The sequence below is a fragment of the Bos taurus genome, chromosome 6 (assembly GCF_002263795.3).
Source record: "Bos taurus isolate L1 Dominette 01449 registration number 42190680 breed Hereford chromosome 6, ARS-UCD2.0, whole genome shotgun sequence".
Taxonomy (NCBI): domain Eukaryota; kingdom Metazoa; phylum Chordata; class Mammalia; order Artiodactyla; family Bovidae; genus Bos; species Bos taurus.
Genome location: NC_037333.1, coordinates 102,315,108 through 102,335,898, shown reverse-complemented (window position 1 = coordinate 102,335,898; position 20,791 = coordinate 102,315,108). Strand labels below are relative to the sequence as shown.

Genomic DNA, 20,791 nt, shown 5'->3' with positions numbered 1-20,791 from the left:
TATTTTAATTGGGGTATACCTGCTTTACAATGTTGTACAACAAAATAAATCAGCCATATGTATACATATGTAAATGTACCTGTATACACATATACACTCCCTCTTGGGCCTCTCTCCCACTCGCTCCCGTCCCACCCCTCTACGTCACCACAGAGCTCTGAGCTGAGCTCCCTGTGCTACAAGCAGCTTCCCGCTAGCTCTCTATTTCACACACGGCAGTGTACACAGGTCAATCCCAAACTCTCAATTCACTCCACTCCCCCTTCTCCACCAGTCCATGTGCACATGTCCCTTCTCTACATCTGTGTCTCTATTTCTGCTTTGTAAAATAAAACCACCTATACCATTTTTCTATATTTCACATACATGCATTAATATACAATACTTTTTTCTTTCTGACTTACTTCACTCTATGACAGACTCTAGGTCCATCCACATCTCCACAAATGTTACCCAATTTTGTCATTTTTACGGCTGAGTAATATTCCCCTGCATATATGTGCCACCTCTTCCTTATCCATTCATCTGCAGTTGCACATCTAAGTTGCTTTCATGTCCTGGCTAACGTAAACAGTGCTGCAATGAACACTGGGGTGCATGTGTCTTTTTGAATTATGGTCATATGGTAGTCCTTTCTTGGTTGCTTTCATTTGCAAATATTTTCTCCCATTCTAAGGTTGTTTTTTCATCTCATTTATAGTTTTCTTTTCTGTACAAAAGCTCTTAAGTTTAATTAGGTCCCATTTGTTTATTTTGTTTTTATTTTCCTTATTCTAGGAAGTGGGTCAAAAAAGATATTGCTATGGTTTATGTCAAAGAATGTTCTTATATTTTCCTCTAAGAGTTGTATAGGTGTCTGGTCTTACACTTAGATCTTTATTCCATGTTGAGTTTTATTTTTATATATGGTGTTAACAGAGTGTTCTCATTTCATTCTTTTACATGTAGCTGTCCAGTTTTCCCAGTACCACTTGTTGAAAAGACTGTCTTTTCTCCATTGAACATTCTTGCCTTCTTTGTCACTTAGGTGACCGTAAGTATGTGCATTTACCTTTGGGCTTTCAATCCTGTCCCACTGATCTATACTTCTGTTTTTGTGCCAGTACCATACTGTCCTGATGACTGTAGTTTTGTAGTACAGTCTGAAGTCAGGGAGCCTGATTACTCCAGTTCCATTTTTTCTTTCTCAAGATTGCTTTGGTATCTTTCTCAAGATGGCTTTTGGTATCTCGGGGTCTTATATGGATCCACAAAAACTAAAAATTTTTTGTTCTAATTCTGTGAAAAAGTCCACTGGTAATTTGATAGGCAGTGTACTGAATCCATAGACTTATCTTAGGGAAATTAAAATGGAAGAAGTCTTGTGCAGACATCAAAAGTAGGAGAGCAGGCCTCTAATCTCCCTGGATACTGCAAAGATTCTGTGCCTGCCTGCAAGGAAAGCAAGTCAGGTGGCACTTTAGATAAGACAGGGAGTAGGTCTTAGATTCTCTTAAGCCCCTGAGGGTCTGGCCAATTCCCCCAACCCCACTTCCCACCTCCAGGATCTAAGAAGTTGACTCCTCTGTCCATGGAATCTCCAAGCAAGAATACTGAGTGGGTAGCCATTCCCTTCTCCAGAGGATCTCCCCACCCAGGGATTGAACCCAGGTCTCCTGCATTGCAGGTGGATTATTTACTGCCTGAGACACTTTTCCTACCCCTCATGACTCACAAGGTGAAACAAACAGCAAAAAGTTAAAGTAAAACCAGAGCTGCATTTTTGTGGACAAATTGATGATGATATCAGTTTGCTGCTTGGAACTGTTAAGTGGAAGCCCCAAAACTACAATCTGAAGTCTCACCCACAGGGTAGACACACCACCTGGGACTTTTTCCCAATTAGGACTCCAGATTGCTGTTATTGAGGGACTTAACAGCACTGTCTAGATCTGGAGGTTTGTTGGTCCAAATTTGGTGATATACATGCTGTTACTTTTCTCTTTGTTTTTATTTCTCTTTTAATGATTGTACACTGAAATTAAGTCAAATAACCTTCTATTAAATACTGAAATTGTTTGTGTGATGTGTGGTTTCTTTGGTTAATAAATCCTTCAAAACTAAAATGAAAGTAAAACTTTCATCAAAACTACTGCTTTAAGTAGTATAGTCATTTTCATGATATTGATTCTTCTAACCCAGGAACATGGTATATCTCTCCATCTGTTTGTGTCATCTTTGATTTCTTTCAAAAATGTCTTATAGTTTTCTGAATACAGGACTTTTTCAAGTACCTCCTTGAAAGTAAAAGTGTTAGTCACTCAGTCATGTCCAACTCTTTGTGACCCCATGGACTATAGTCTGCCAGGCTCCTCTGTCCACAGAATTCTCCAGGCAAGAATACTGGAGTGGGTTGCCATTCCCTTCTCCAGGGGGATCTTCCCCACTCAGGAATCAAACCCAGGTCTCCTGCATTACAGGCAGATTCTTTTACCGTCTGAGCCACCAGGGAAGCCTTTTACCTTCTCATGTACGTTCATTCCTAGGTATTTTATTCTTTCTGTTGCAATAGTAATTGGGATTATTTATCTTTCTGATCTTTCATTGTTAGTATATAGGAATGCAAGAGATTTCTGTGCATTAATTTTGTATCCTGTAATTTTACCAAATTCATTGATTAGCTCGAATCAGAGGTGGCATATTCAGGATTTTCTATATATAGTCATATCATCCACAAACAGTGACAGTTTTACTTCTTCTTTTCAATTTGTATTCCTTTTATTTCTTTTTCCTTTCTGACTGCCACAGTTAGGACTTCCAAAACTATACTGAATAATAATGGCAAGAGCGGACATCCTTGTCTTGTTCCTGATCTTAAAGGAAATGCTTTCAGTTCTTCATCACTGATGTTTCCTGTGGGTTTGTCATATATGGCCTTTATCATGGTGAGGTGGGTTTCCTCTATGCCCACTTTCTGGAGAGTTTTTATCATAAATGGGTGTTGAATTTTGTCAAAAGCTTTTCTGCATTTCTTGAGATGATTCTATGTGTGTGTGTGTTTTTTTAATTTAACTTGTTAACATGGTGTATCACAATGATTGACTTATATATATTGAAGAACCCTTGCATCCCTCGGAAAAATTTCACTTGATCAGGGTGTATGATTCTTTTAACGTGTTGCTAGTATTTTGTTGGAAGATTCTGGTAACTATGTTTATCAGTGATATTGGTCTGTAATTTTCTTTTTTCGTGATATCTTTGGTTTTGGTATTAGGCAGATGATAGCCTCACAGAATGAGCTTGGAGTATTCTATAATTTTTTGGAAGAGTCTGAGAGATGGGAATACCAGACCACCTGACCTGCCTCTTGAGAAACCTATATGCAGGTCAGGAAGCAACAGCTAGAACCAGACATGGAACAACAGACTGGTTCCAAAGAGGAAAAGGAGTACATCAAGGCTGTATATTGTCACCCTGCTTATTTAACTTATATGCAGAGTACATCATGAGAAACGCTGGACTGGAAGAAGCACAAGCTGGAATTAAGATTGCCTGGAGAAATATCAATAACCTCAGATATGCAGACGACACCACCCTTATGGCAGAAAGTGAAGACGAACTAAAAAGCCTCTTGATGAAAGTCGAAGAGGAGAGTGAAAATGTTGGCTTAAAGCTCAACATTCAGAAAACTAAGATCATGGCATCTGGTCCCATCACCTCATGTGAAATAGATGGGGAAACAGTAGAAACTGTCAGACTTTATTTTGGGGGGCTCCAAAATCACTGCAGATGGTGACTGCAGCCATGAAATTAAAAGATGCTTACTCCTTGGAAGGAAAGTTATGACCAACCTAGATAGCATATTCAAAAGCAGAGACATTACTTTGCCAAAAAAGGTTCATCTAGTCAAGGCTATGGTTTTTCCTGTGGTCATGTACAGATGTGAGAGTTGGACTATAAAGAAAGCTGAGCGCCAAAGAACTGATGCTTTTGAACTGTGGTGTTGGAGAAGACTCTTGAGAGTCCCTTGGACTGCAAGGAGATCCAACCAGTCCCTCCTAAAGGAGATCAGTCCTGGGTGTTCACTGGAAGGACTGATGCTAAAGCTGAAACTCCAATACTTTGGCTACCTCACGTGAAAAGCTGACTCAATGGAAAAGACTCTGATGCTGGGAGGGATTGGGGGCAGGAGGAGAAGGGGACGACAGAGGATGAGATGGCTGGATGGCATCACTGACTCGATGGACATGAGTTTGAGTGAACTCCAGGAGTTGGTGATGGACAGGGAGGCTTGGGGTGCTGCGATTCATGGGGTTGCAAAGAGTCGGACACAACTGAGCGACTGAACTGAACTGAGAAGGATAGATGTTAGCTCTTCTTTAAATGCTTGATACATTTCACCTATGAAGCCATCTTATCCTGGACTTTTTGTTTGTTGGACAATTTTAACTGCAGTTTCAATTTCATTACTTGTGATTGGTCTGTCTATATTTTCTATTTCTTCCTGCTTCAGTCTTGGGAGACTGTACCTTTCTAAGAATTTGTCCATTTCTTCCAGGTTGTGCATTTTATTGGCATAGAGTTGCTTATAGTAGTCTTCTAATGATTCTTTGTATTTCTGGGGTGTCAGTTGTAATTTCTCTTTTTTCATTTGTAATTTTATTGATCTGAATCCCTTTTTTTTTTTTAATGAGTCTGGCTTAAAGTCTATTGATTTTGTTTATCTTCTCAAAGAACCAGCTTTTAGTTTCATTGATTTTTGCTATTGTTTTCTTCATTTCTATTTCATTTATTTCTGCTCTGCCTATGATTTATTTCCTTCTACTAACTCTGGGTTTTGTTTGTTCTTCTTGGTCTAGCTGCTTTAGTATAATGTTAGGTTGTTTACTGGAGATTTTTCTCATTTCTTGAGGAAGAACTGAATTGCTATTAACTTCCCTCTTAGGATTGCTTTTACTGCATCCCATGGTTTTGAGTCATCCTGATTTCACTGTCATTTGTTTCTATGTATTTTTTTATTTCCTCTTTGATTTCTTCACTGATCTCTTTGTTATTCAGTAGTCTATTATTTAGCCTCCATGTGTTCATGTTTTTACAGTTTCTTTTTTTCCTGTAATTGATTTCTAATCTCAAAGTGTTGTAGTCAGAAAACATGCTTGATACAGTTTCAATTTTCTTAAATTTACCAAGGCTTGATTTGTGACCCAAGATATGATCTATCCTGGAGAATATTCCATGTGCACTTGAGATGAAAGTATATTCTGCTGCTTTCAGATGGAATGTCCTATAAGTATCAATTAATTCTATCTGATCTATTGTGTCATTAAAGCTTGTGTTTTCTTATTTATTTTCTGTCTGGATAATCTGTTCACTGGGGAAGTGGGGTATTAAAGTCTCCCACTATTATTGAGTTGCTGCCATTTTCCCCTTTTAGGGTTGCTAGCATTTGCCTTATGTATGGAGGTGCTCCTGTACTGGGGGCAAAAATATTTATAATTGTTGTATCGCCTTCTTGGATTGATCCCTTGGTTATTATGTAGCATTCTTGTTTCTTATAACAGTCTTTATCTTAAAGTCTTGTTTATCTGATATGAATACTGCTACTCCAGCTTTTTTTTTTTACTTCCATTTGCATGGAATATCTTTTTGCAACCTTTCATTTTCAGTCTGTGTCTCTGGGTCTGAAGTGGGTCTCCTGTTGATAGCCTATATACAGGTCTTATTTTTGTATTCATTCAGCCATTCTACTTCTAATCAAAACATTTCTGCCTGAGTTTTTTGTTTTCCTCTTTCCTCTCTCCTTTATCTATCCCTTTTCTATCTTCTCACAATGGTCAAATTTTATCATCACCTTGTTGTCAGTAATCCAGAAAAAGTTTCTGAAAAACATTTTCACTATTCAAACACAAGTAGCTATGTTGGAAAATAACCACAAAAGATGTTATTGATAACCCAAGCAGAAGAAATGAAAACAGAAACTACCACTTGTCATTTCATAAAATAAAAAACTCTACGATTAAATAGATTTACCTATTTGGAAAGATCATCATAAAACCCCCAAAAGAATAAATAAACATGAATTGAATAGCTTTGGCAAAAATTCAAGTACATGTGGAAACAGTTTAAGTCAAGCACTAGATAAAAATTATTTTTCTGCTATCAAATGACAATTTACAAACACAACCATTACCTTCTCCAAAAGTCTCCTACCCAGCTAACACCAGCTAATTTACTCACGTGATCTGAGGATCTGCCCACTGAGGTCCAGCCAAGACAGAAACTGCAGTGTATTCCACAGGATTATAGTCATGCCACTCAACAAGCCAGTCCACTTTATCATTAGGAACCTGGCTGCGCTGAACTTTTGAACCTGGATAAGGAGATGTCCGAGCCTTGTTGTGGGAATTCTCTTTGGTACCATTAAAACCAGACATTATGTTGGAATTAACATGAAATCTGCAGGATGAAAGTGAGTTTCTGAAAGGGAAAAAAAAAAAAACGTTTTATGTAAGTACAAAATACTTAAATTAACTTAAAAACCTAATTCACAGTCTTCAAAATACAACTTTTCAAAGACTTAAAAATCAGAAAATCCTAATTTGATGCATACTGGAATAAAGGTCCAATATCTGTGAAACTATTTACAAACATAAAAATATTGCTAAATCTTACTAATTGAAACTTACTCACAGAGTTTATTTTAGCTGAGAAAAAGGGACAGAAGTTTACTTTTGTTAGCACAAATGTTGGAGAAGATAATTTTATAATAAAAATTCAACCATAAAAACAAATGTAAAGAAAGACTATTAAAGCCTACATGAAGGAATCCATTAAAAAAAAAAAAAAATAAGCTAATGGTCTAACACAGCAGTCCCCAAGCTTTTTGGCACAAGGAACTGGTTTCGTGGAAGACAATTTTTACACCGATCAGGGTAAGGGGGCAGGGATGGATAATTCAGGCCTGGTGGTAATGGGAGTGACTGAGGTGGGGAACAGTTCAGGTGGTAATACAAGCAATGGGGAACGGCAGGTGAAGCTTCACTTGCTTGCGCACTGCTCACCTGCTGTGTGACCCAGTTTCCAATAGGGCCTGGGGATTGGGGATCTCTGGTCTAACATACATATGTAAAAAATGGATGACAGAAATAGCACAAAAGAAGAAAAGGAAATGGAGATATACTGTTGTTAGGTTCCTACACTGTACTCAAATTAATGTAGTATTACTTGAAGCCAGACTCTGACAGAGGTACATATTATAAACTTTAGAGTAGGAGTTCCTGATGATTCCAGTAGTTAAGAAACCACCTGTCAGTGCAGGGGACACGGGTTCAATCCCTGGTCCAGGAAGATTCCATATGCCATGGAGCAACTAAGCCCATGCTCTACAACTACTGAAGCACACACACTCACAAGCCACAGCTACTGAGCCCACGTGCTACAACTAGTGAAGCCCACGCACTCCAGAGCCGTGCTCTGCAACAAGAAAAGCCACCATAATGAGAAGCCCAGGTACCAGAACTAGACAGGACCCCTGCTTGCTGCAACTAGAGAAAACCTGCGTGCAGCAACAAAGACCCAGTACAGCCAAAAATAAAAGTAAATATTTTTTTTTCAAAACACTTTAGAGTAAAATAAGTGTAGAGCTAAAATAATTAGATAGTATATATACAAAAAGGAAAACAAAAAACTGAAACTTAACCTTTACACCATACCATACACAAAAATCTTTCACTTCTCCTCCTGACTAAAAATGTAAATGCCTTCTCATTATTCTTAAAGATCAAAATTCCTAATGGCCCTAAATTAGGGTCTCTAATATGACAGAGGGGATTCTGAGAACAGTTCCCTTCTCCTGCTCTCACAATAATGATTAGCCCTACTTGAGATAAATGACCAATGGGAAAAACACTAACGTGATGGGGTGTTGAAATAAGTCAAATCCATGTGCCTTTTGATATCATACATACAGTGAGAAGTACACAGCAATCATTTCTGAGGATTCCTTATAAGAATATACGATCAGAGTCTAGATATAAGGAAATACAGGACACACTCACATTAAGGGATATCTTACATAATAAAGGTCCATACGTTTTAAATCGCTATGGTCATGAAAGATAAAAGTTGAAGGAACTCATCCAGATAGAGAGCATGAAAACGAAGTGCAATCAACGTTCCTGGGTTATCTCCTGAATCATGTAAAAAAAAAAAAAAAGGACAAGTATTGAAATGTGAATGGGGTAGGACAAATAATTTTTTAAAAAATTTATTTACTCCCGACAAGGAATCAATGGCTTCACCGATAAATTTTACTAAACATCTGAGGAAGAATTAACACTAACACTCCTCAAATGCTTCCCAAAAAACTGAAGAGGAGTGAATACTTCCAAATTCTATGAGATCAGTATTACCCTGATACCAAAGCTAAACAAAGATACTACCAGAAACTACAGACCAATATCCCTGAAAAATATCAATGAAAAAATCCTCTACGAGACAGCAGTGAACGTGACTTCCCTGGTGGTACAGTGGGTAAGAATCCACTTGCCAATGCAGGGGACACAGGTCTGATCCCTGGTCCAGGAAGATTTTGCATGCCAAGGAGCAACTAAAGCCCACGAGCCACAACTGCTGAACCCACAGGCTACAATCACTGAAGCCCATGCACCCAACAAAGGGTGCCCCCCACTCACTACAACTAGAGAAAGCCCATGCACAGCAACAAACACCTGGCACAACCAAAAATTAGTGAATAAATAGTTTTCTTTAAAAAGATAGTAGTGAACGGACTTCAGCAACACATTAAAAGGATTATACAGCATCATCAAGTGGGATTTATTCCTGAAATTCAAGAACAGTTCAACATACAAACATAAACCAAAGTAACATATCACATTAAAAGAATGAAGGAAAAAAGCATGTGATACTCTCAACTGATGCCCAAAAACGTCTCTGTCAGACAAATGCTGTATGATATAACTTATATGTGGAATCCAAAATATGGCACAAATAAACATATCTACTAAACAGAAACAGACTCAGACTTGAACAGACTTGTGGTTGCCAACAGGGAGAGGGATGGGGAGAGGGAAGGAAGAGGAGTTTGGGATTAGCAGATGCAAACTGGTATATATAACATGGATAGACAACCAGGTCCTACTGCATAGCACTGGGAACTATACTCAATATCCTGTGATAAACCCTAATGGAAAAGGAATATGAAAAAGATACATACGTCTGTGTGTGTGTATACAGGCCGATAGGATACAATAGAGAGTCCAGACATAAACCCTTACATACATAGTCAGATGATTTTCAAAAAAGGGTGTCAACTCTCAAACGGGAAAGGACAGCCCTTCCAACAAATGGTGCTGGGAAGGTTAGATACCCACATGCAAACAGATGAAGATGGACCCATAGCTTACATATACACAAACATTAACTTGAAATGGATCAAAGACCCAAACATTAAGACCTAAAACTAAAAAACTCTTAAAAGAAAACATAGAGGGAGATTTCATGATGTTGAATTTGGCAATGATTTGTCAGATATGACTGAAAGCACGAGCGACAGAAGAAAATCAGTAAATCAGACTGTATCAACACGAAAACATCTGTGTATCAAAGGACACAATCAACGGAGTGAAAAAAGCAAATCACAAACTATAATGTAGATGACATTCAAAGGGCTAGTAACTATAATATATTGAGTTCGTATAAACTGACAAAGGCTGAACTGGAATACGAAACTGGGCAGATTATGACCAATCAAAAAGAGCAGATCCAACTGGCTAATAAACATTAAAAGACAGTTATAATCACTAGCAATTAAAGAAATGAAAATTAAGTAACCTTAAATTCTTTTTTCCATCTAGACTAACAAACCTTTAAAAAGGTAACACCATCTCCCATACATTGCTGGTAGAGATGTGAACTGCTACAGCATTTCTGTAAAGTAATTTGGCAATAAAGATGAATATACTTACACCCTGCAACTCAAGTAATTTCATTCCACTAATCTATCCCATAAAAATGAAATAACCAATTATACATACAAAAAGTGTTTATTTCAGCAATGTTTAATGGGAATTAAAGGAAATGCCCAATAATGTAAGGATGGCTCAGTAAATATTAGAACAGCTACACCACGGGATGACTATTAAGTAGCTATTAGAAATAATGACATCAAGTGACAGTATTTTCATACGATATTGTTGAAAATGAAAAGGAAGATGCAAGAAAGTGTGTATAGTATGATCCCATCTTACACAGAAATGGTAGAAAAAATAAAGAAGATATATTTAAGAGTATGTACACAATGTATTCATTTTTTCACTGCTGCCATAACAAATTTCCCCAAATTCAGCAGCTTAAAACTATACAAATTTATTATCTTATTATCTTTATCTCCAGGTCAGAAGTCAGATAGAAGTCTTACTGGGCTAAAACCAACATGTAGACAGGGCTGCAAGACTTTGATGTAGCCAGCAAGGCTTTCATTCAGATTTCATAGAGAGATCAGAAGCTGATCTAACAGAGTTCAGCACCACCAATCCTGATATAAATTTACTTTTTACTTCTGTTTTATTATTTCCTAGCAGTTTATTTTCTAAACAATTTTATTTTCAATCAACTTCAGAACAATTAAGGGACCTACAGTTCTAAGAAGTAAAGTAAAAGTTAGTCATGAGAAACAAGGTTTCTTGTTTCTCATAAGAAAAATCTCAACCAACCAACCAACCCTTACACCCAAAGGAACTAGAAAATGAAGAACAAACAAAACCCAAAGCTAGTAGAAGCAAAGAAATCATAAAGACCAGAACAGAAATAAAAGAAACAGAGACTAAAAAACAACAGATAAATGGAACAGAAAAGAAAGCCCAGAAATGAACCCACACTTATATGGGCAATTAATCTACAACAGAGGAGGCAAGAATACACAATAGGGAAAGGTAGCCTTTTCAACCAGAGAAGGCGATGGCACCCTACTCCAGTACTCTTGCCTAGAAAATCCCATGGACGGAGGAGCCTGGTGGACTGCAGTCCATGGGGTCGCGAAGAGTCGGACACGACTGAGCGACTTCACTTTCACTTTTCACTTTCATGCATTGGAGAAGGAAATGGCAACCCACTCCAGCGTTCTTGCCTGGAGAATCTCAGGGACAGGGGACAGAGAATCTCTGGTGGACTGCCGTCTATGGGGTCGCACAGAGTCGAACACGACTGAAGCGACTTAGCAGCAGCCTTTTCAACAGATGCAAAAGAAACAAACCAGATTACTCTCTCACACCATGCACAAAAATAATTTCAAAATGAATTAAAGACTTAAATGCAAGATCTGAAACCATAAAACCTCTAGAAGAAAACATAATCAGTACATTCTTTGACATTGGTCTTAGCAAGATTTTTGGGGGTATGACTCCTCTGGCAAGGGAAACAAAAGCAAAAATAAACAAATGGGACATTAAACTAAAAAGCTTTTGTGCAGCAAAGGAAACTACCAACAAAACAAAAAGGCTGCCTACTGAATGGGAGAATATACTTGCAAACAATATATCTGATAATTGGTTAATATCTAAAACATACAAAGAACTTACATAATACAACACTAGAAAAAACAAACAACCCAACTTAAGAAATGGGTGGAAGCTCCAAATACATATTTTTTTCAAAGAGGACATAGAGATGACCAATAGGAACATTAAAATACGCTCAACATCACTTTTCACTTTCATGCACTGGAGAAGGAAATGGCAACCCACTCCAGTGTCCTTGCCTGGAGAAGCCCAGGGACAGGGGAGTCTGGGGGGCTGCCGTCTATGGGGTGGCACAGAGTTGGACATGACTGAAGAGACTTAGCAGCAGCAGCAACATCACTAATCATCACAGAAATGCAAATCAAAACCCACCTCATACCTGTCAGAATGGCTATTATCAAAAAAACAACAAATAAGTGTTGGTGGGGTTGTGGGGAAAAGGGAACCCTTGTGCACTACTAATGGGAATGTAAATTGATGCAGCTACTGTAGAAAACAGTAGAGATTCCTTTAAAAAATTAAAAATATTACTACTATATGATCCACCAATTCTACTCCTGAATATTTATCTAAAGAACATAAAAAGACTAATTAGAAAAGATGCATGCACCCCCACATTCACAGCAGCATTATTTACAACAGCCAAGATACGGAAGTAGCCTAACTGCCCATCAATAGGTGAATGGATAAAGATATCATGCACACACAACACATAATGGAATATTACTCAGCTATTTAAAAAAAAAAGGAAATATTTTCATTTGTGATGACATGGTTAGACCTAGAGGGTATTATGCTAAGTGAAATGTCAGAAAAAAGAGAAAGACAACTACTGTATGACTCTAATATGCGGAATCTAAAAACAAAACAAATAAACCTAACAAAACAGAAACACAGTCATAGATACACAGAACAAACAGGTAGTCACCAAAAGAGAGGACAGCAGGGGGTGGAAAGAAGTAGAAAGGGATAAGATGAAGAGGTACAAACTTCTAGGTACAAAATAAATGAATTATGTGTATGAAATGTAAGGTGTGGAGAGTAACTGTTATCCCTGTATGGTGACATATGGTAACTAAACTCACCCTGGAGATCATGTTAAGATGTATGGAAATATCAAATCACTATGTTGTATAACAGGAACTAACATAGTGTTATATAGGTCAATTATACTTCAAAAAACAAACTCATAAAGATTGTGGAGGGCAGCGGGGAACTGGGTAAAGGTGGTCAAAAGGTCCCTACGACTTTCCAGTTATAAGATAAGTAAGTACTAGGGATATAATGTCCAACATGATGTATACAACTAATACTGCTCTATATTATATATAAAGTAATCCTAAGAGTTCTCATCACAACGAAAATTTTTTATTCTAATTCTTTAATGTTGTGTCTATAGGAGATGATGGATGTTCACTAAACTTATTGTGACAATCATTTCATGTTTGTGTTGCAAATCATTATGATATACACATTACTCTTATACAGTGCTATACATCAATTTGATCTCAATAAAACTGGAGGGAAAATAAATTTCATATTACACATACATAGGTTAAAACCAAATCTATATACTAAGTCTTCAAACAAAGAATTCATCAATGTTTGTTTTTATTCCATTTGTTACATTTTATACATAACTGCATTATACACAAACTTTACTTTTAGACCTTCATAGACAAGGAGAAGACTCTTGAGAGTCTCTTGGACTGCAAGGAGATCCAACCAGTCCATCCTAAAGGAGATTAATCCTGGGTATTCATTGGTAGGACTGATGTTGAAGCTGAAACTCCAATACTTTGGCCAACTGACGCAAAGAGCTGATTCATTTGAAAAGACCCTGATGCTGGGAAAGATTGAGGGCAGGAGGAGAAGGGGACAACAGAGGATGAGATGGTTGGATGGCATAACCGACTCAATGGACATGGGTTTGGGTGGACTCCAGGAGTTGGTGATGGACAGGGAGGCCTGGCATGCTGCGGTTCATGGGGTTGCAAAGAGTCAGACACGACGGAGCAACTGAATTGAACTGAAGTCAAAGCAGAGTGAAATCAATTCTAGTAAAAGTATTAGAAGGCTTCATCAAAATGTCCCCAGGATCTCCTTCACTCCTTTGATACGAAAACCATTCTTGCTTGAAACACTATGCTTTCATTGGTTTTGTCAACTCTTTTTTTTTTTTTTAAACAAGAGCATTATGTCTTTTATTTTCCACATACCAGTCCCTCTGTGCTTTGAGGAAAGTAACAAAGGATTCTACCTGCTTTTTTAACACTTTTGTATTTTTAAACAGTTTCAGCTTCAGGGCAAAATTGTGCAGAAAATAAAAGAGCTCCCATGTAAACCCAGCTTCCTCACCACAAACACAAAAAACCCCAACACCACCACCACCATGTCCCACCAGAGTTACATTTGAAATAAAGTGAAGTTGCTCAGTTGTGTCTGACTTTGCGACCCCATGGACCGTAGTCTACCAGGCTCCTCCATCCATAGGATTTTTCAGGAAGAGTACTGGAGTGGGTTGCCATTTCCTTCTCCAGGGATGTTCCCAACCCAGGGATCAAACCCAGGTTTGCAAGCAAACACTTTACTGTCTGAGCCACCAGGGAAGTTAATACCTTTCAAATAAGGGGGCCGAAACATCCTACATGAGCAGTGGGACAGTAACCACAGAAATCAGCCCTCTCTCCCTCCTCATCCTACAAACAAAAAGTCTGTAGTACTTGTTGATCCCCAGGACAAAACCAAAATGTAAAGAAAAGGGCTGGAACCTCTATGGTCAATTAGGTATTAAAGAACACAGCAGAAACTTCGGCTTAATATCTGTACAGTTCACACTGAGGAAATAAAGTTGAGGCAGCTACAGTCAGCAGGGAAATTTGCTCCTCAAGTGTAAAGTCTGGACCAGAAGAGGAAGGGGACGATTCCAGCCTGTCCACCTGTTGCTACTTGCTCACACACCCTCAACCGAAACCTTCCAGTCCAGAGGGCTATCACTGGAGTTGCGGGGGTTGGGGGGTGGATAGAAGAAAAAAAATGGAAGAAATAGAAGGAAATTTCCTTGTGTCTAATGAGGTGACAAAAATAATTAAAAACACACACACTCCTAGAGGCAGCCTCACAACACTTGTTTATTACTCAATGCCTAGCATGGGCATGGTACCTAGGACATGTGTTCAGAAACCACGAGAAAAGAATAAGAGGAGGAGACAGTATGAGATACCACAAATCCCTAAATTTATCCAAGGCAATTTTTTTAAAAAGAGGTAAATAATAAATATATTATCTACATTGAAATGGAGAAGTAGAGGAATAACGACTTACACTTTTACACCGTTTAAACGGTTCGCTATTTAAACTCCCTGGGGACAAACAATGTTAGTGACTCACGGAAGAGGACAAATTTCAAGTACCGTGAGAAAGCGTGCCACCACTTGCTTTTCTCAAAAGGCAGGTGAAATATTTAAGTCTTTTTTTAAAAACGTGCGTATGGCTGTAAAAAGCTGGGACCCAAGCGGAGCCTCCTGAAACCACCCGACCAGAAGCTGGTTCCCAGCCGCAACAGAAAGACTCGGGAGAAGGAGTCAGCGCTAGAAGCGGGAATACCTGCACGCCGCGACGCTGCAACTGCCCAAGGACTTAACAGTCACAGAGGCCAGGGCGACAGGGAGGGACACGGCGGCTAAAGTCTTCCCCAGGAAGCCTCCGGCCATCAGCGGCCCGCGGAAGATTCGCGGAGAGAGGTAGCTCTTAGCTTGGTCCGCAGCCTCCGCCCTCCCCACAGCCCCGAGCCCCGAGTGTCCAGCGGGTACTGGGACCGGGCAAGCCCTCCGGTTCCGTAGAGGAAGTAGCTACGTCAGTCTCATTAACACACAGTGACTAGTTGGCCTCCCAAAATAACAGCCCACTTCGAACCCCCAAGTGACGTGCAAGGTACAGCTCCAGTTGCCGGGAAAACAGTCGGCCCGGCCGTAACGCCCCGCTGCGTGACGGCACTTTACGACAGCGCCGCAAAGCGAGGAGGTGCGGGCTTCGTAGCGCCTGCCTTCTTCGGCTTTTCATTCGTGCGGGTCCGGTGATTGTGAGGGGGGTTGGATAGGGGTCTCGGGGTACCATCGAGAAAGCGGTAGGGAAACGGGAGGATGAAAGAAACCGAGAAGTTGGAAAGGAGAAGAAAAAGGAAGGGGATTCAGAAAAGTGTGCCCTCCTTTTTTTTTTTTTCCACCCCAGGGAGGAAGAGGTTACGATCCTAGTCATATCTGATTTCAAGTGGTTACAGGGAAAAGAAATAGGCGAGAGACTTGGAATTCCCGTATTCTTTTTTTACCAAGATGTTCATGTCATGGGTAAATTTCACGAGGCTTTGACGTGTGTGGCCTTAGCAAACCTGCGGAGGAGTAAAACCAGCTGTGAAATAAGTACACAGCGTGGAGGAAGGACAAGGGCAACATCTGATATATAACTCCAGAGGCAGCGATTAGCCGAACCGGAAATTGTAAACCAACATTGTTCAGAACAGTTTGTAATGCGATTTTTGTTTGACACTTGGTTTGTCATTATCTTTTTTTAGGTCTGAAATTATAAGACACAGTAGCATACCCATTTTAAAATATATTTTTAATATTCTTTTTCAATATAGTTTATCACAGGGTATTGACTATAGTTCCCTATGCTATACATTAAGCCCTTGTTTTTTCTTTATTCTAAATGTGATAATTTCTATCTGCTAACCTCAAACTTCCAGGAGCAAGTCTCTTCTTCCTCTCCTACCCCTTGGTCACCACAGATCTGTTGTCTATGGCTCTGCTTCTGTTTCATAGATTCCTATTGTCATTTTTTTTAGATTCCACATAGGGGTGATATCCTATGATCAGTATCTTTCTCTTTCTGACTTACTTCACTTAGTATGATGATCTCTAGTTACACAGCCCTAGGTTCTCATTAGTCATCTATTTTATACACGATAGTGTATCTATGTCAACCCCATTCTCCCAGTTCATTCCACTCCCCACCCTTTCCCCCTTGGTATCCATACTTTTTTATCCTCTACATTTGTGCCTCTATTTTTGCTTTGCAAATAAGATCGTCTTTACCGCTTTCCTAGATTCCACATATATGTGTTAATATACTATATTTGTTTTTCTGACTTACTCTGTATGACAGCCATCCACATCTCTGCAAATAACACAGTTTCATTCCTTTTCATCACAAAGAAATATTCCATTGTATATATGTACCACATTTTTATCTGTTCTTCAGCTGATAGACATTTAGGTTGCTTCCATGTCCTGGCTGTTGTAAACAGTGCTTCTGTGAACATTGGGGTGCATGTATCTCATTATCTTATTAAAGTGTGTGGATATTTACCTTTTAAGTATGTAATCCACTGTTTCAGTGGTGGGGTATGGACACTGACATAAAACTTCTCACCATCTCAAAAAGCCATATTTATCAAACCTCTGTAAAAGGTCGGTTTTCATTCCAATCCCAAAGAAAGGCAATGCCAAAGAATGCTCAAACTACCACACAGTTGCACTCATCTCACATGCTAGTAAAGTAATGCTCAAAATTCTCCAAGCCAGGCTTCAACAACATGTGAACCGTGAAATTCCAGATGTTCAAGCTGGTTTTAGAAAAGGCAGAGGAACCAGAGATCAAATTGCCAACATGCACTGGATCATCGAAAAAGCAAGAGAGTTCCAGAAAAACATCTCTTTCTGCTTTATTGACTACGCTAAAACCTTTGACTGTGTGGATCACAATAAACTGTGGATAATTCTGAAAGAGATGGGAATACCAGACCACTTGACCTGCCTCTTGAGAAATCTGTATGCAGGTCAGGAAGCAACAGTTAGAACTGGACATGGAACAACAGACTGGTTCCAAATAGGAAAAGGAGTATGTCAAGACTGTATATTGTCACCCTGCTTATTTAACTTCTATGCAGATTACATCATGAGAAACACTGGGCTGGAAGAAGCACAAGCTGGAATCAAGATTGCCGGGAGAAATATCAATAACCTCAGATATGCAGATGACACTACCCTTATGGCAGAAAGTGAAGAACTAAGGAGCCTCTTGATGAAAGTGAAAGTGGATAGTGAAAAAGTTGGCTTAAAGCTCAACATTCAGAAAACTAAGACAATGACATCCAGTCCCATCACTTCATGGCAAATAGATAGGGAAACAGTGGAAACAGTGAGTGACTTTATTTTTCTGGGCTCCAAAATCACTGCAGATGGTAATTGCAGCCATGAAATTAAAAGATGCTTACTCCTTGGAAGGAAAGTTATGACCAACCTAGGTAGCATATTAAAAAGCAAAGATATTACTTTGCCAACAAAGGTCCATCTAGTCAAGGCTATGGCTTTTCCAGTGGTCACGTATGGATGTGAGAGTTGTATTATAAAGAAAGCTGAGCGCCCAAGAATTGATGCTTTTGAACTGTGATGTTGGAGAAGACTCTTTAGAGTCCCTTGGACTGCAAGGAGATCCAACCAGTCCATGCTAAAGGAGATCAGCCCTGGGTGGTTCATTGGAAGGACTGATGTGAAGCTGAAACTCCAATACTTTGGCCACCTGATGTGAAGAGCTGACTCTTTTGAAAAGACCCTGATGCTGGGAAAGATTGAGGGCAGGAGGAGGAGACGACAGAGGATGAGATAGTCAGGTGGCATCACCGACTCGATGGACATGGGTTTGGGTGGACTCCAGAAGCTGGTGATGGACAGGGAGGCCTGGCGTGCTGTGGTTCATGGGGTCACAAAGAGTCGGACACGATTGAGCAACTGAACTGATACTCCAGGTAAGCACATGCCAAGACAGCCTAAAGTTACTTTGACCCCATATCACGCTAGGAAAGAACATTCTTCTTTTAGGAAGTTATATCACTAGGGTCAGAATAAAGGGGAAAAATTGATCTTTATGATTGAGGACTTTGTAAATTCTCAAACTGATCTCTGAGAAGTTCTGGTTAATGTGTAATACACACTGCACGTGAGGAAGGGAGGAGCCCCAATTCTCAGAGAATTTTGTTTAATTTTTTCTTGTCCTGCCTTAAAATATAAAGTGTATTTCATTACTCTATTATGGCTTCTGGCACCTAAGGTCTTGTCCATAGAGTGATCCCAGCATCAACCCCCACCCCCACCCTCCGCTTCAAACCCTTTTGTTCCAGGCAAAACCTGGATAGGCAGTCAGACTCCAGACCCCTCTCTTGGGGCAGTTTAGAAAGCTTGCAATTAGAAATCTTTTCTCTGCCCTGGTGGTATAAATCTACCACCCAGAACTTTCCTTTAGCACTACTGCTTGTCCTCTGACAAATACCTGTTAAACCCAGATGGCCTAGTCACATGGATCAGGATCACCCACCCACCTCTGTACCACCGCTTAGCACACTCCAGCCTTTGAATAGTCTCCAGCCTTCTGTTTCAGGGAAGTAGAGTTCAGTTCATACTGCAGTACTGAAACAAAGCAAGACCCTATGGTCCTTGTGCCCCACATCCTCTGCCTGCCTTTTGTCTGTGGAAGAACTTTAGCCAAAGAATACGCTTGATCAGAGAAGTGAGAACATGCAGAAACAAAGGAAAATAGTCAAAGGGACCAAAGAATAATAGTTTAACAATTAAGTACAGTCAAGGATCTTTAGTTCCTTCTCAAGGGCTATAGATGGTATTCTGAGCCATATCCTGTGAGCTGTCTTTTAGATACTGAAAGCTCCACAAGTTGGAGAGGTTAACACATGATGACCATACAGTAAGCGTGACAGAAGCTGCCACAATTCTGAGAACTGGCCTCAAGAAGTGGAAAAGAACCAACCCTAGAACTGAAAATTAACTGTACTTAAAACAGTCAAGATGATGTTAGTCAAATCACCAATAACCAGTTTCCAGATGACTGTCAGAATTGACTGTGCTGCTGCCAGGAGCGCCTCCCTCAGCCTAGAAAAGCTCTAGCCCCCCGATTGTCCAGGGGTGCTGCACGAGGCAGCCTTTGGACAGGCATTGGCCACACCCACCGCGCACCCACCCCCATCCCCTTGCCGGCATCCAAAGAAAAGCACAATTGCCTTTCCACCAACCTGGCCTCCTTATTGGCTTTTGCGTGGCACACCCCAGACCCCACTTTTGGTTACAGTGTTACTAAACAAAATATGTCCTTACCACTTTAGTGTCCAGATTTGATGATCTTTAACAATCTATCCAGGTAGCAAAGTACTGTTATTAAAATATACTTAAACCTTTTAAAAAATAATTATCTGGACTTGGCTTCCTGAAGTCAGATACTTTGTTGTCAAAGTTGTTGACAGCCATTAACCTCTGCTTAAACTTAAAAAACAAAATTCAACTGAGTGAACTTGAAGATCTAATTGGCTTTGTTGAATGATTCATGAATCAGGCATTATCCCATCTAACAAACAGAAAGGAGCTCTAAGGAGCTGTACAAATGGAAGGTTTTTAAAAGCAGGAAAGAGGAATTCCCTGGTGGGCCAGTGGTCAGAACACTCTGCTTCTGCTGCAGAGGGTCTGGATTCAGTACCTTAGTCAGGGAACTAAGATCCCCCATGCCTCACAGTGCAGCCAAAAATCTTTAAAAATCAGGAAGGAGAGGGACAAGGAAGTCAAAATGAAAAAAAAAAAAAAAGCATTATTACTTCAGGCAAGATCACCCTTCTTTGGGGGAAGGGTTGGGGTTTATGATGGGTATCACCTCACCTCAATTTCCTGTTGGTCAGGAAATTCCAGGCTGATTGGTTTTAAAAAATTACATTTCAAAGAGGCTGAAACCACAATTGGGTATGAAGTTTTAGTTTGCTTCTGTGGGGCTTAGCATGAAGTGAACAAAGAGTTAGTTGCTCAGCAGTGTCCAACTCTTTGTGACCCCTTGGATTATCGCCTGCCAAGGTCATCTGTCCATGGGATTCTCCAGGCAAGAATACTGGGGACTAATGGCACCCCACTCCAGTACTCTTGCCTGGAAAATCCCATGGACAGAGGAGCCTGGCAGGCTTCAGTCCATGGGGTCGCGAAGAGTCGGACACTACTGAGCGACTTCACTTTTCACTTTCATGCATTGGAGGAAATGGCAACCCACTCCAGTGTTCTTGCCTGGAGAATCCCAAGGACAGCGGGGCCTGGTGGGCTGCTGTCTATGGGGTCGCACAGAGTCGGACACAACTGAAGCGACTTAGCAGCAGCAGCAGCAGCATAAGTGACTTCACTGTGGACCTGTTGTCCCTTTTTCAACACTGGAAAGGTACTAGGCAGGCTCTGTTA

The 20,791-nt window shown here is 39.9% G+C and overlaps 1 protein-coding gene across 3 annotated transcripts in view; it reads right to left on the bottom strand.

Annotated features, from left to right (window-relative positions):
* NUDT9 (nudix hydrolase 9) overlaps window positions 1–15,474 on the bottom strand; it is a 37,345-nt gene extending 21,871 nt beyond the window's left edge. The window contains exons 1-3 of one of the 3 annotated variants that reach the window (XM_005208183.5): window positions 15,123–15,212; window positions 8,054–8,168; window positions 6,217–6,456 (exon numbers count right to left, since the gene is read on the bottom strand). In XM_005208183.5, coding sequence (XP_005208240.1) covers window positions 6,217–6,413 — 197 coding nt within the window. In that variant the 5' untranslated portion in view covers window positions 6,414–6,456; window positions 8,054–8,168; window positions 15,123–15,212. Of the gene's footprint in view, window positions 1–6,216; window positions 6,457–8,053; window positions 8,169–15,122 lie in introns of all 3 variants that reach the window. The other 2 variants (XM_010806286.4, NM_001101096.2) reach the window with 2 other exon arrangements.
* Between the last annotated feature and the right edge of the window lie 5,317 nt (window positions 15,475–20,791).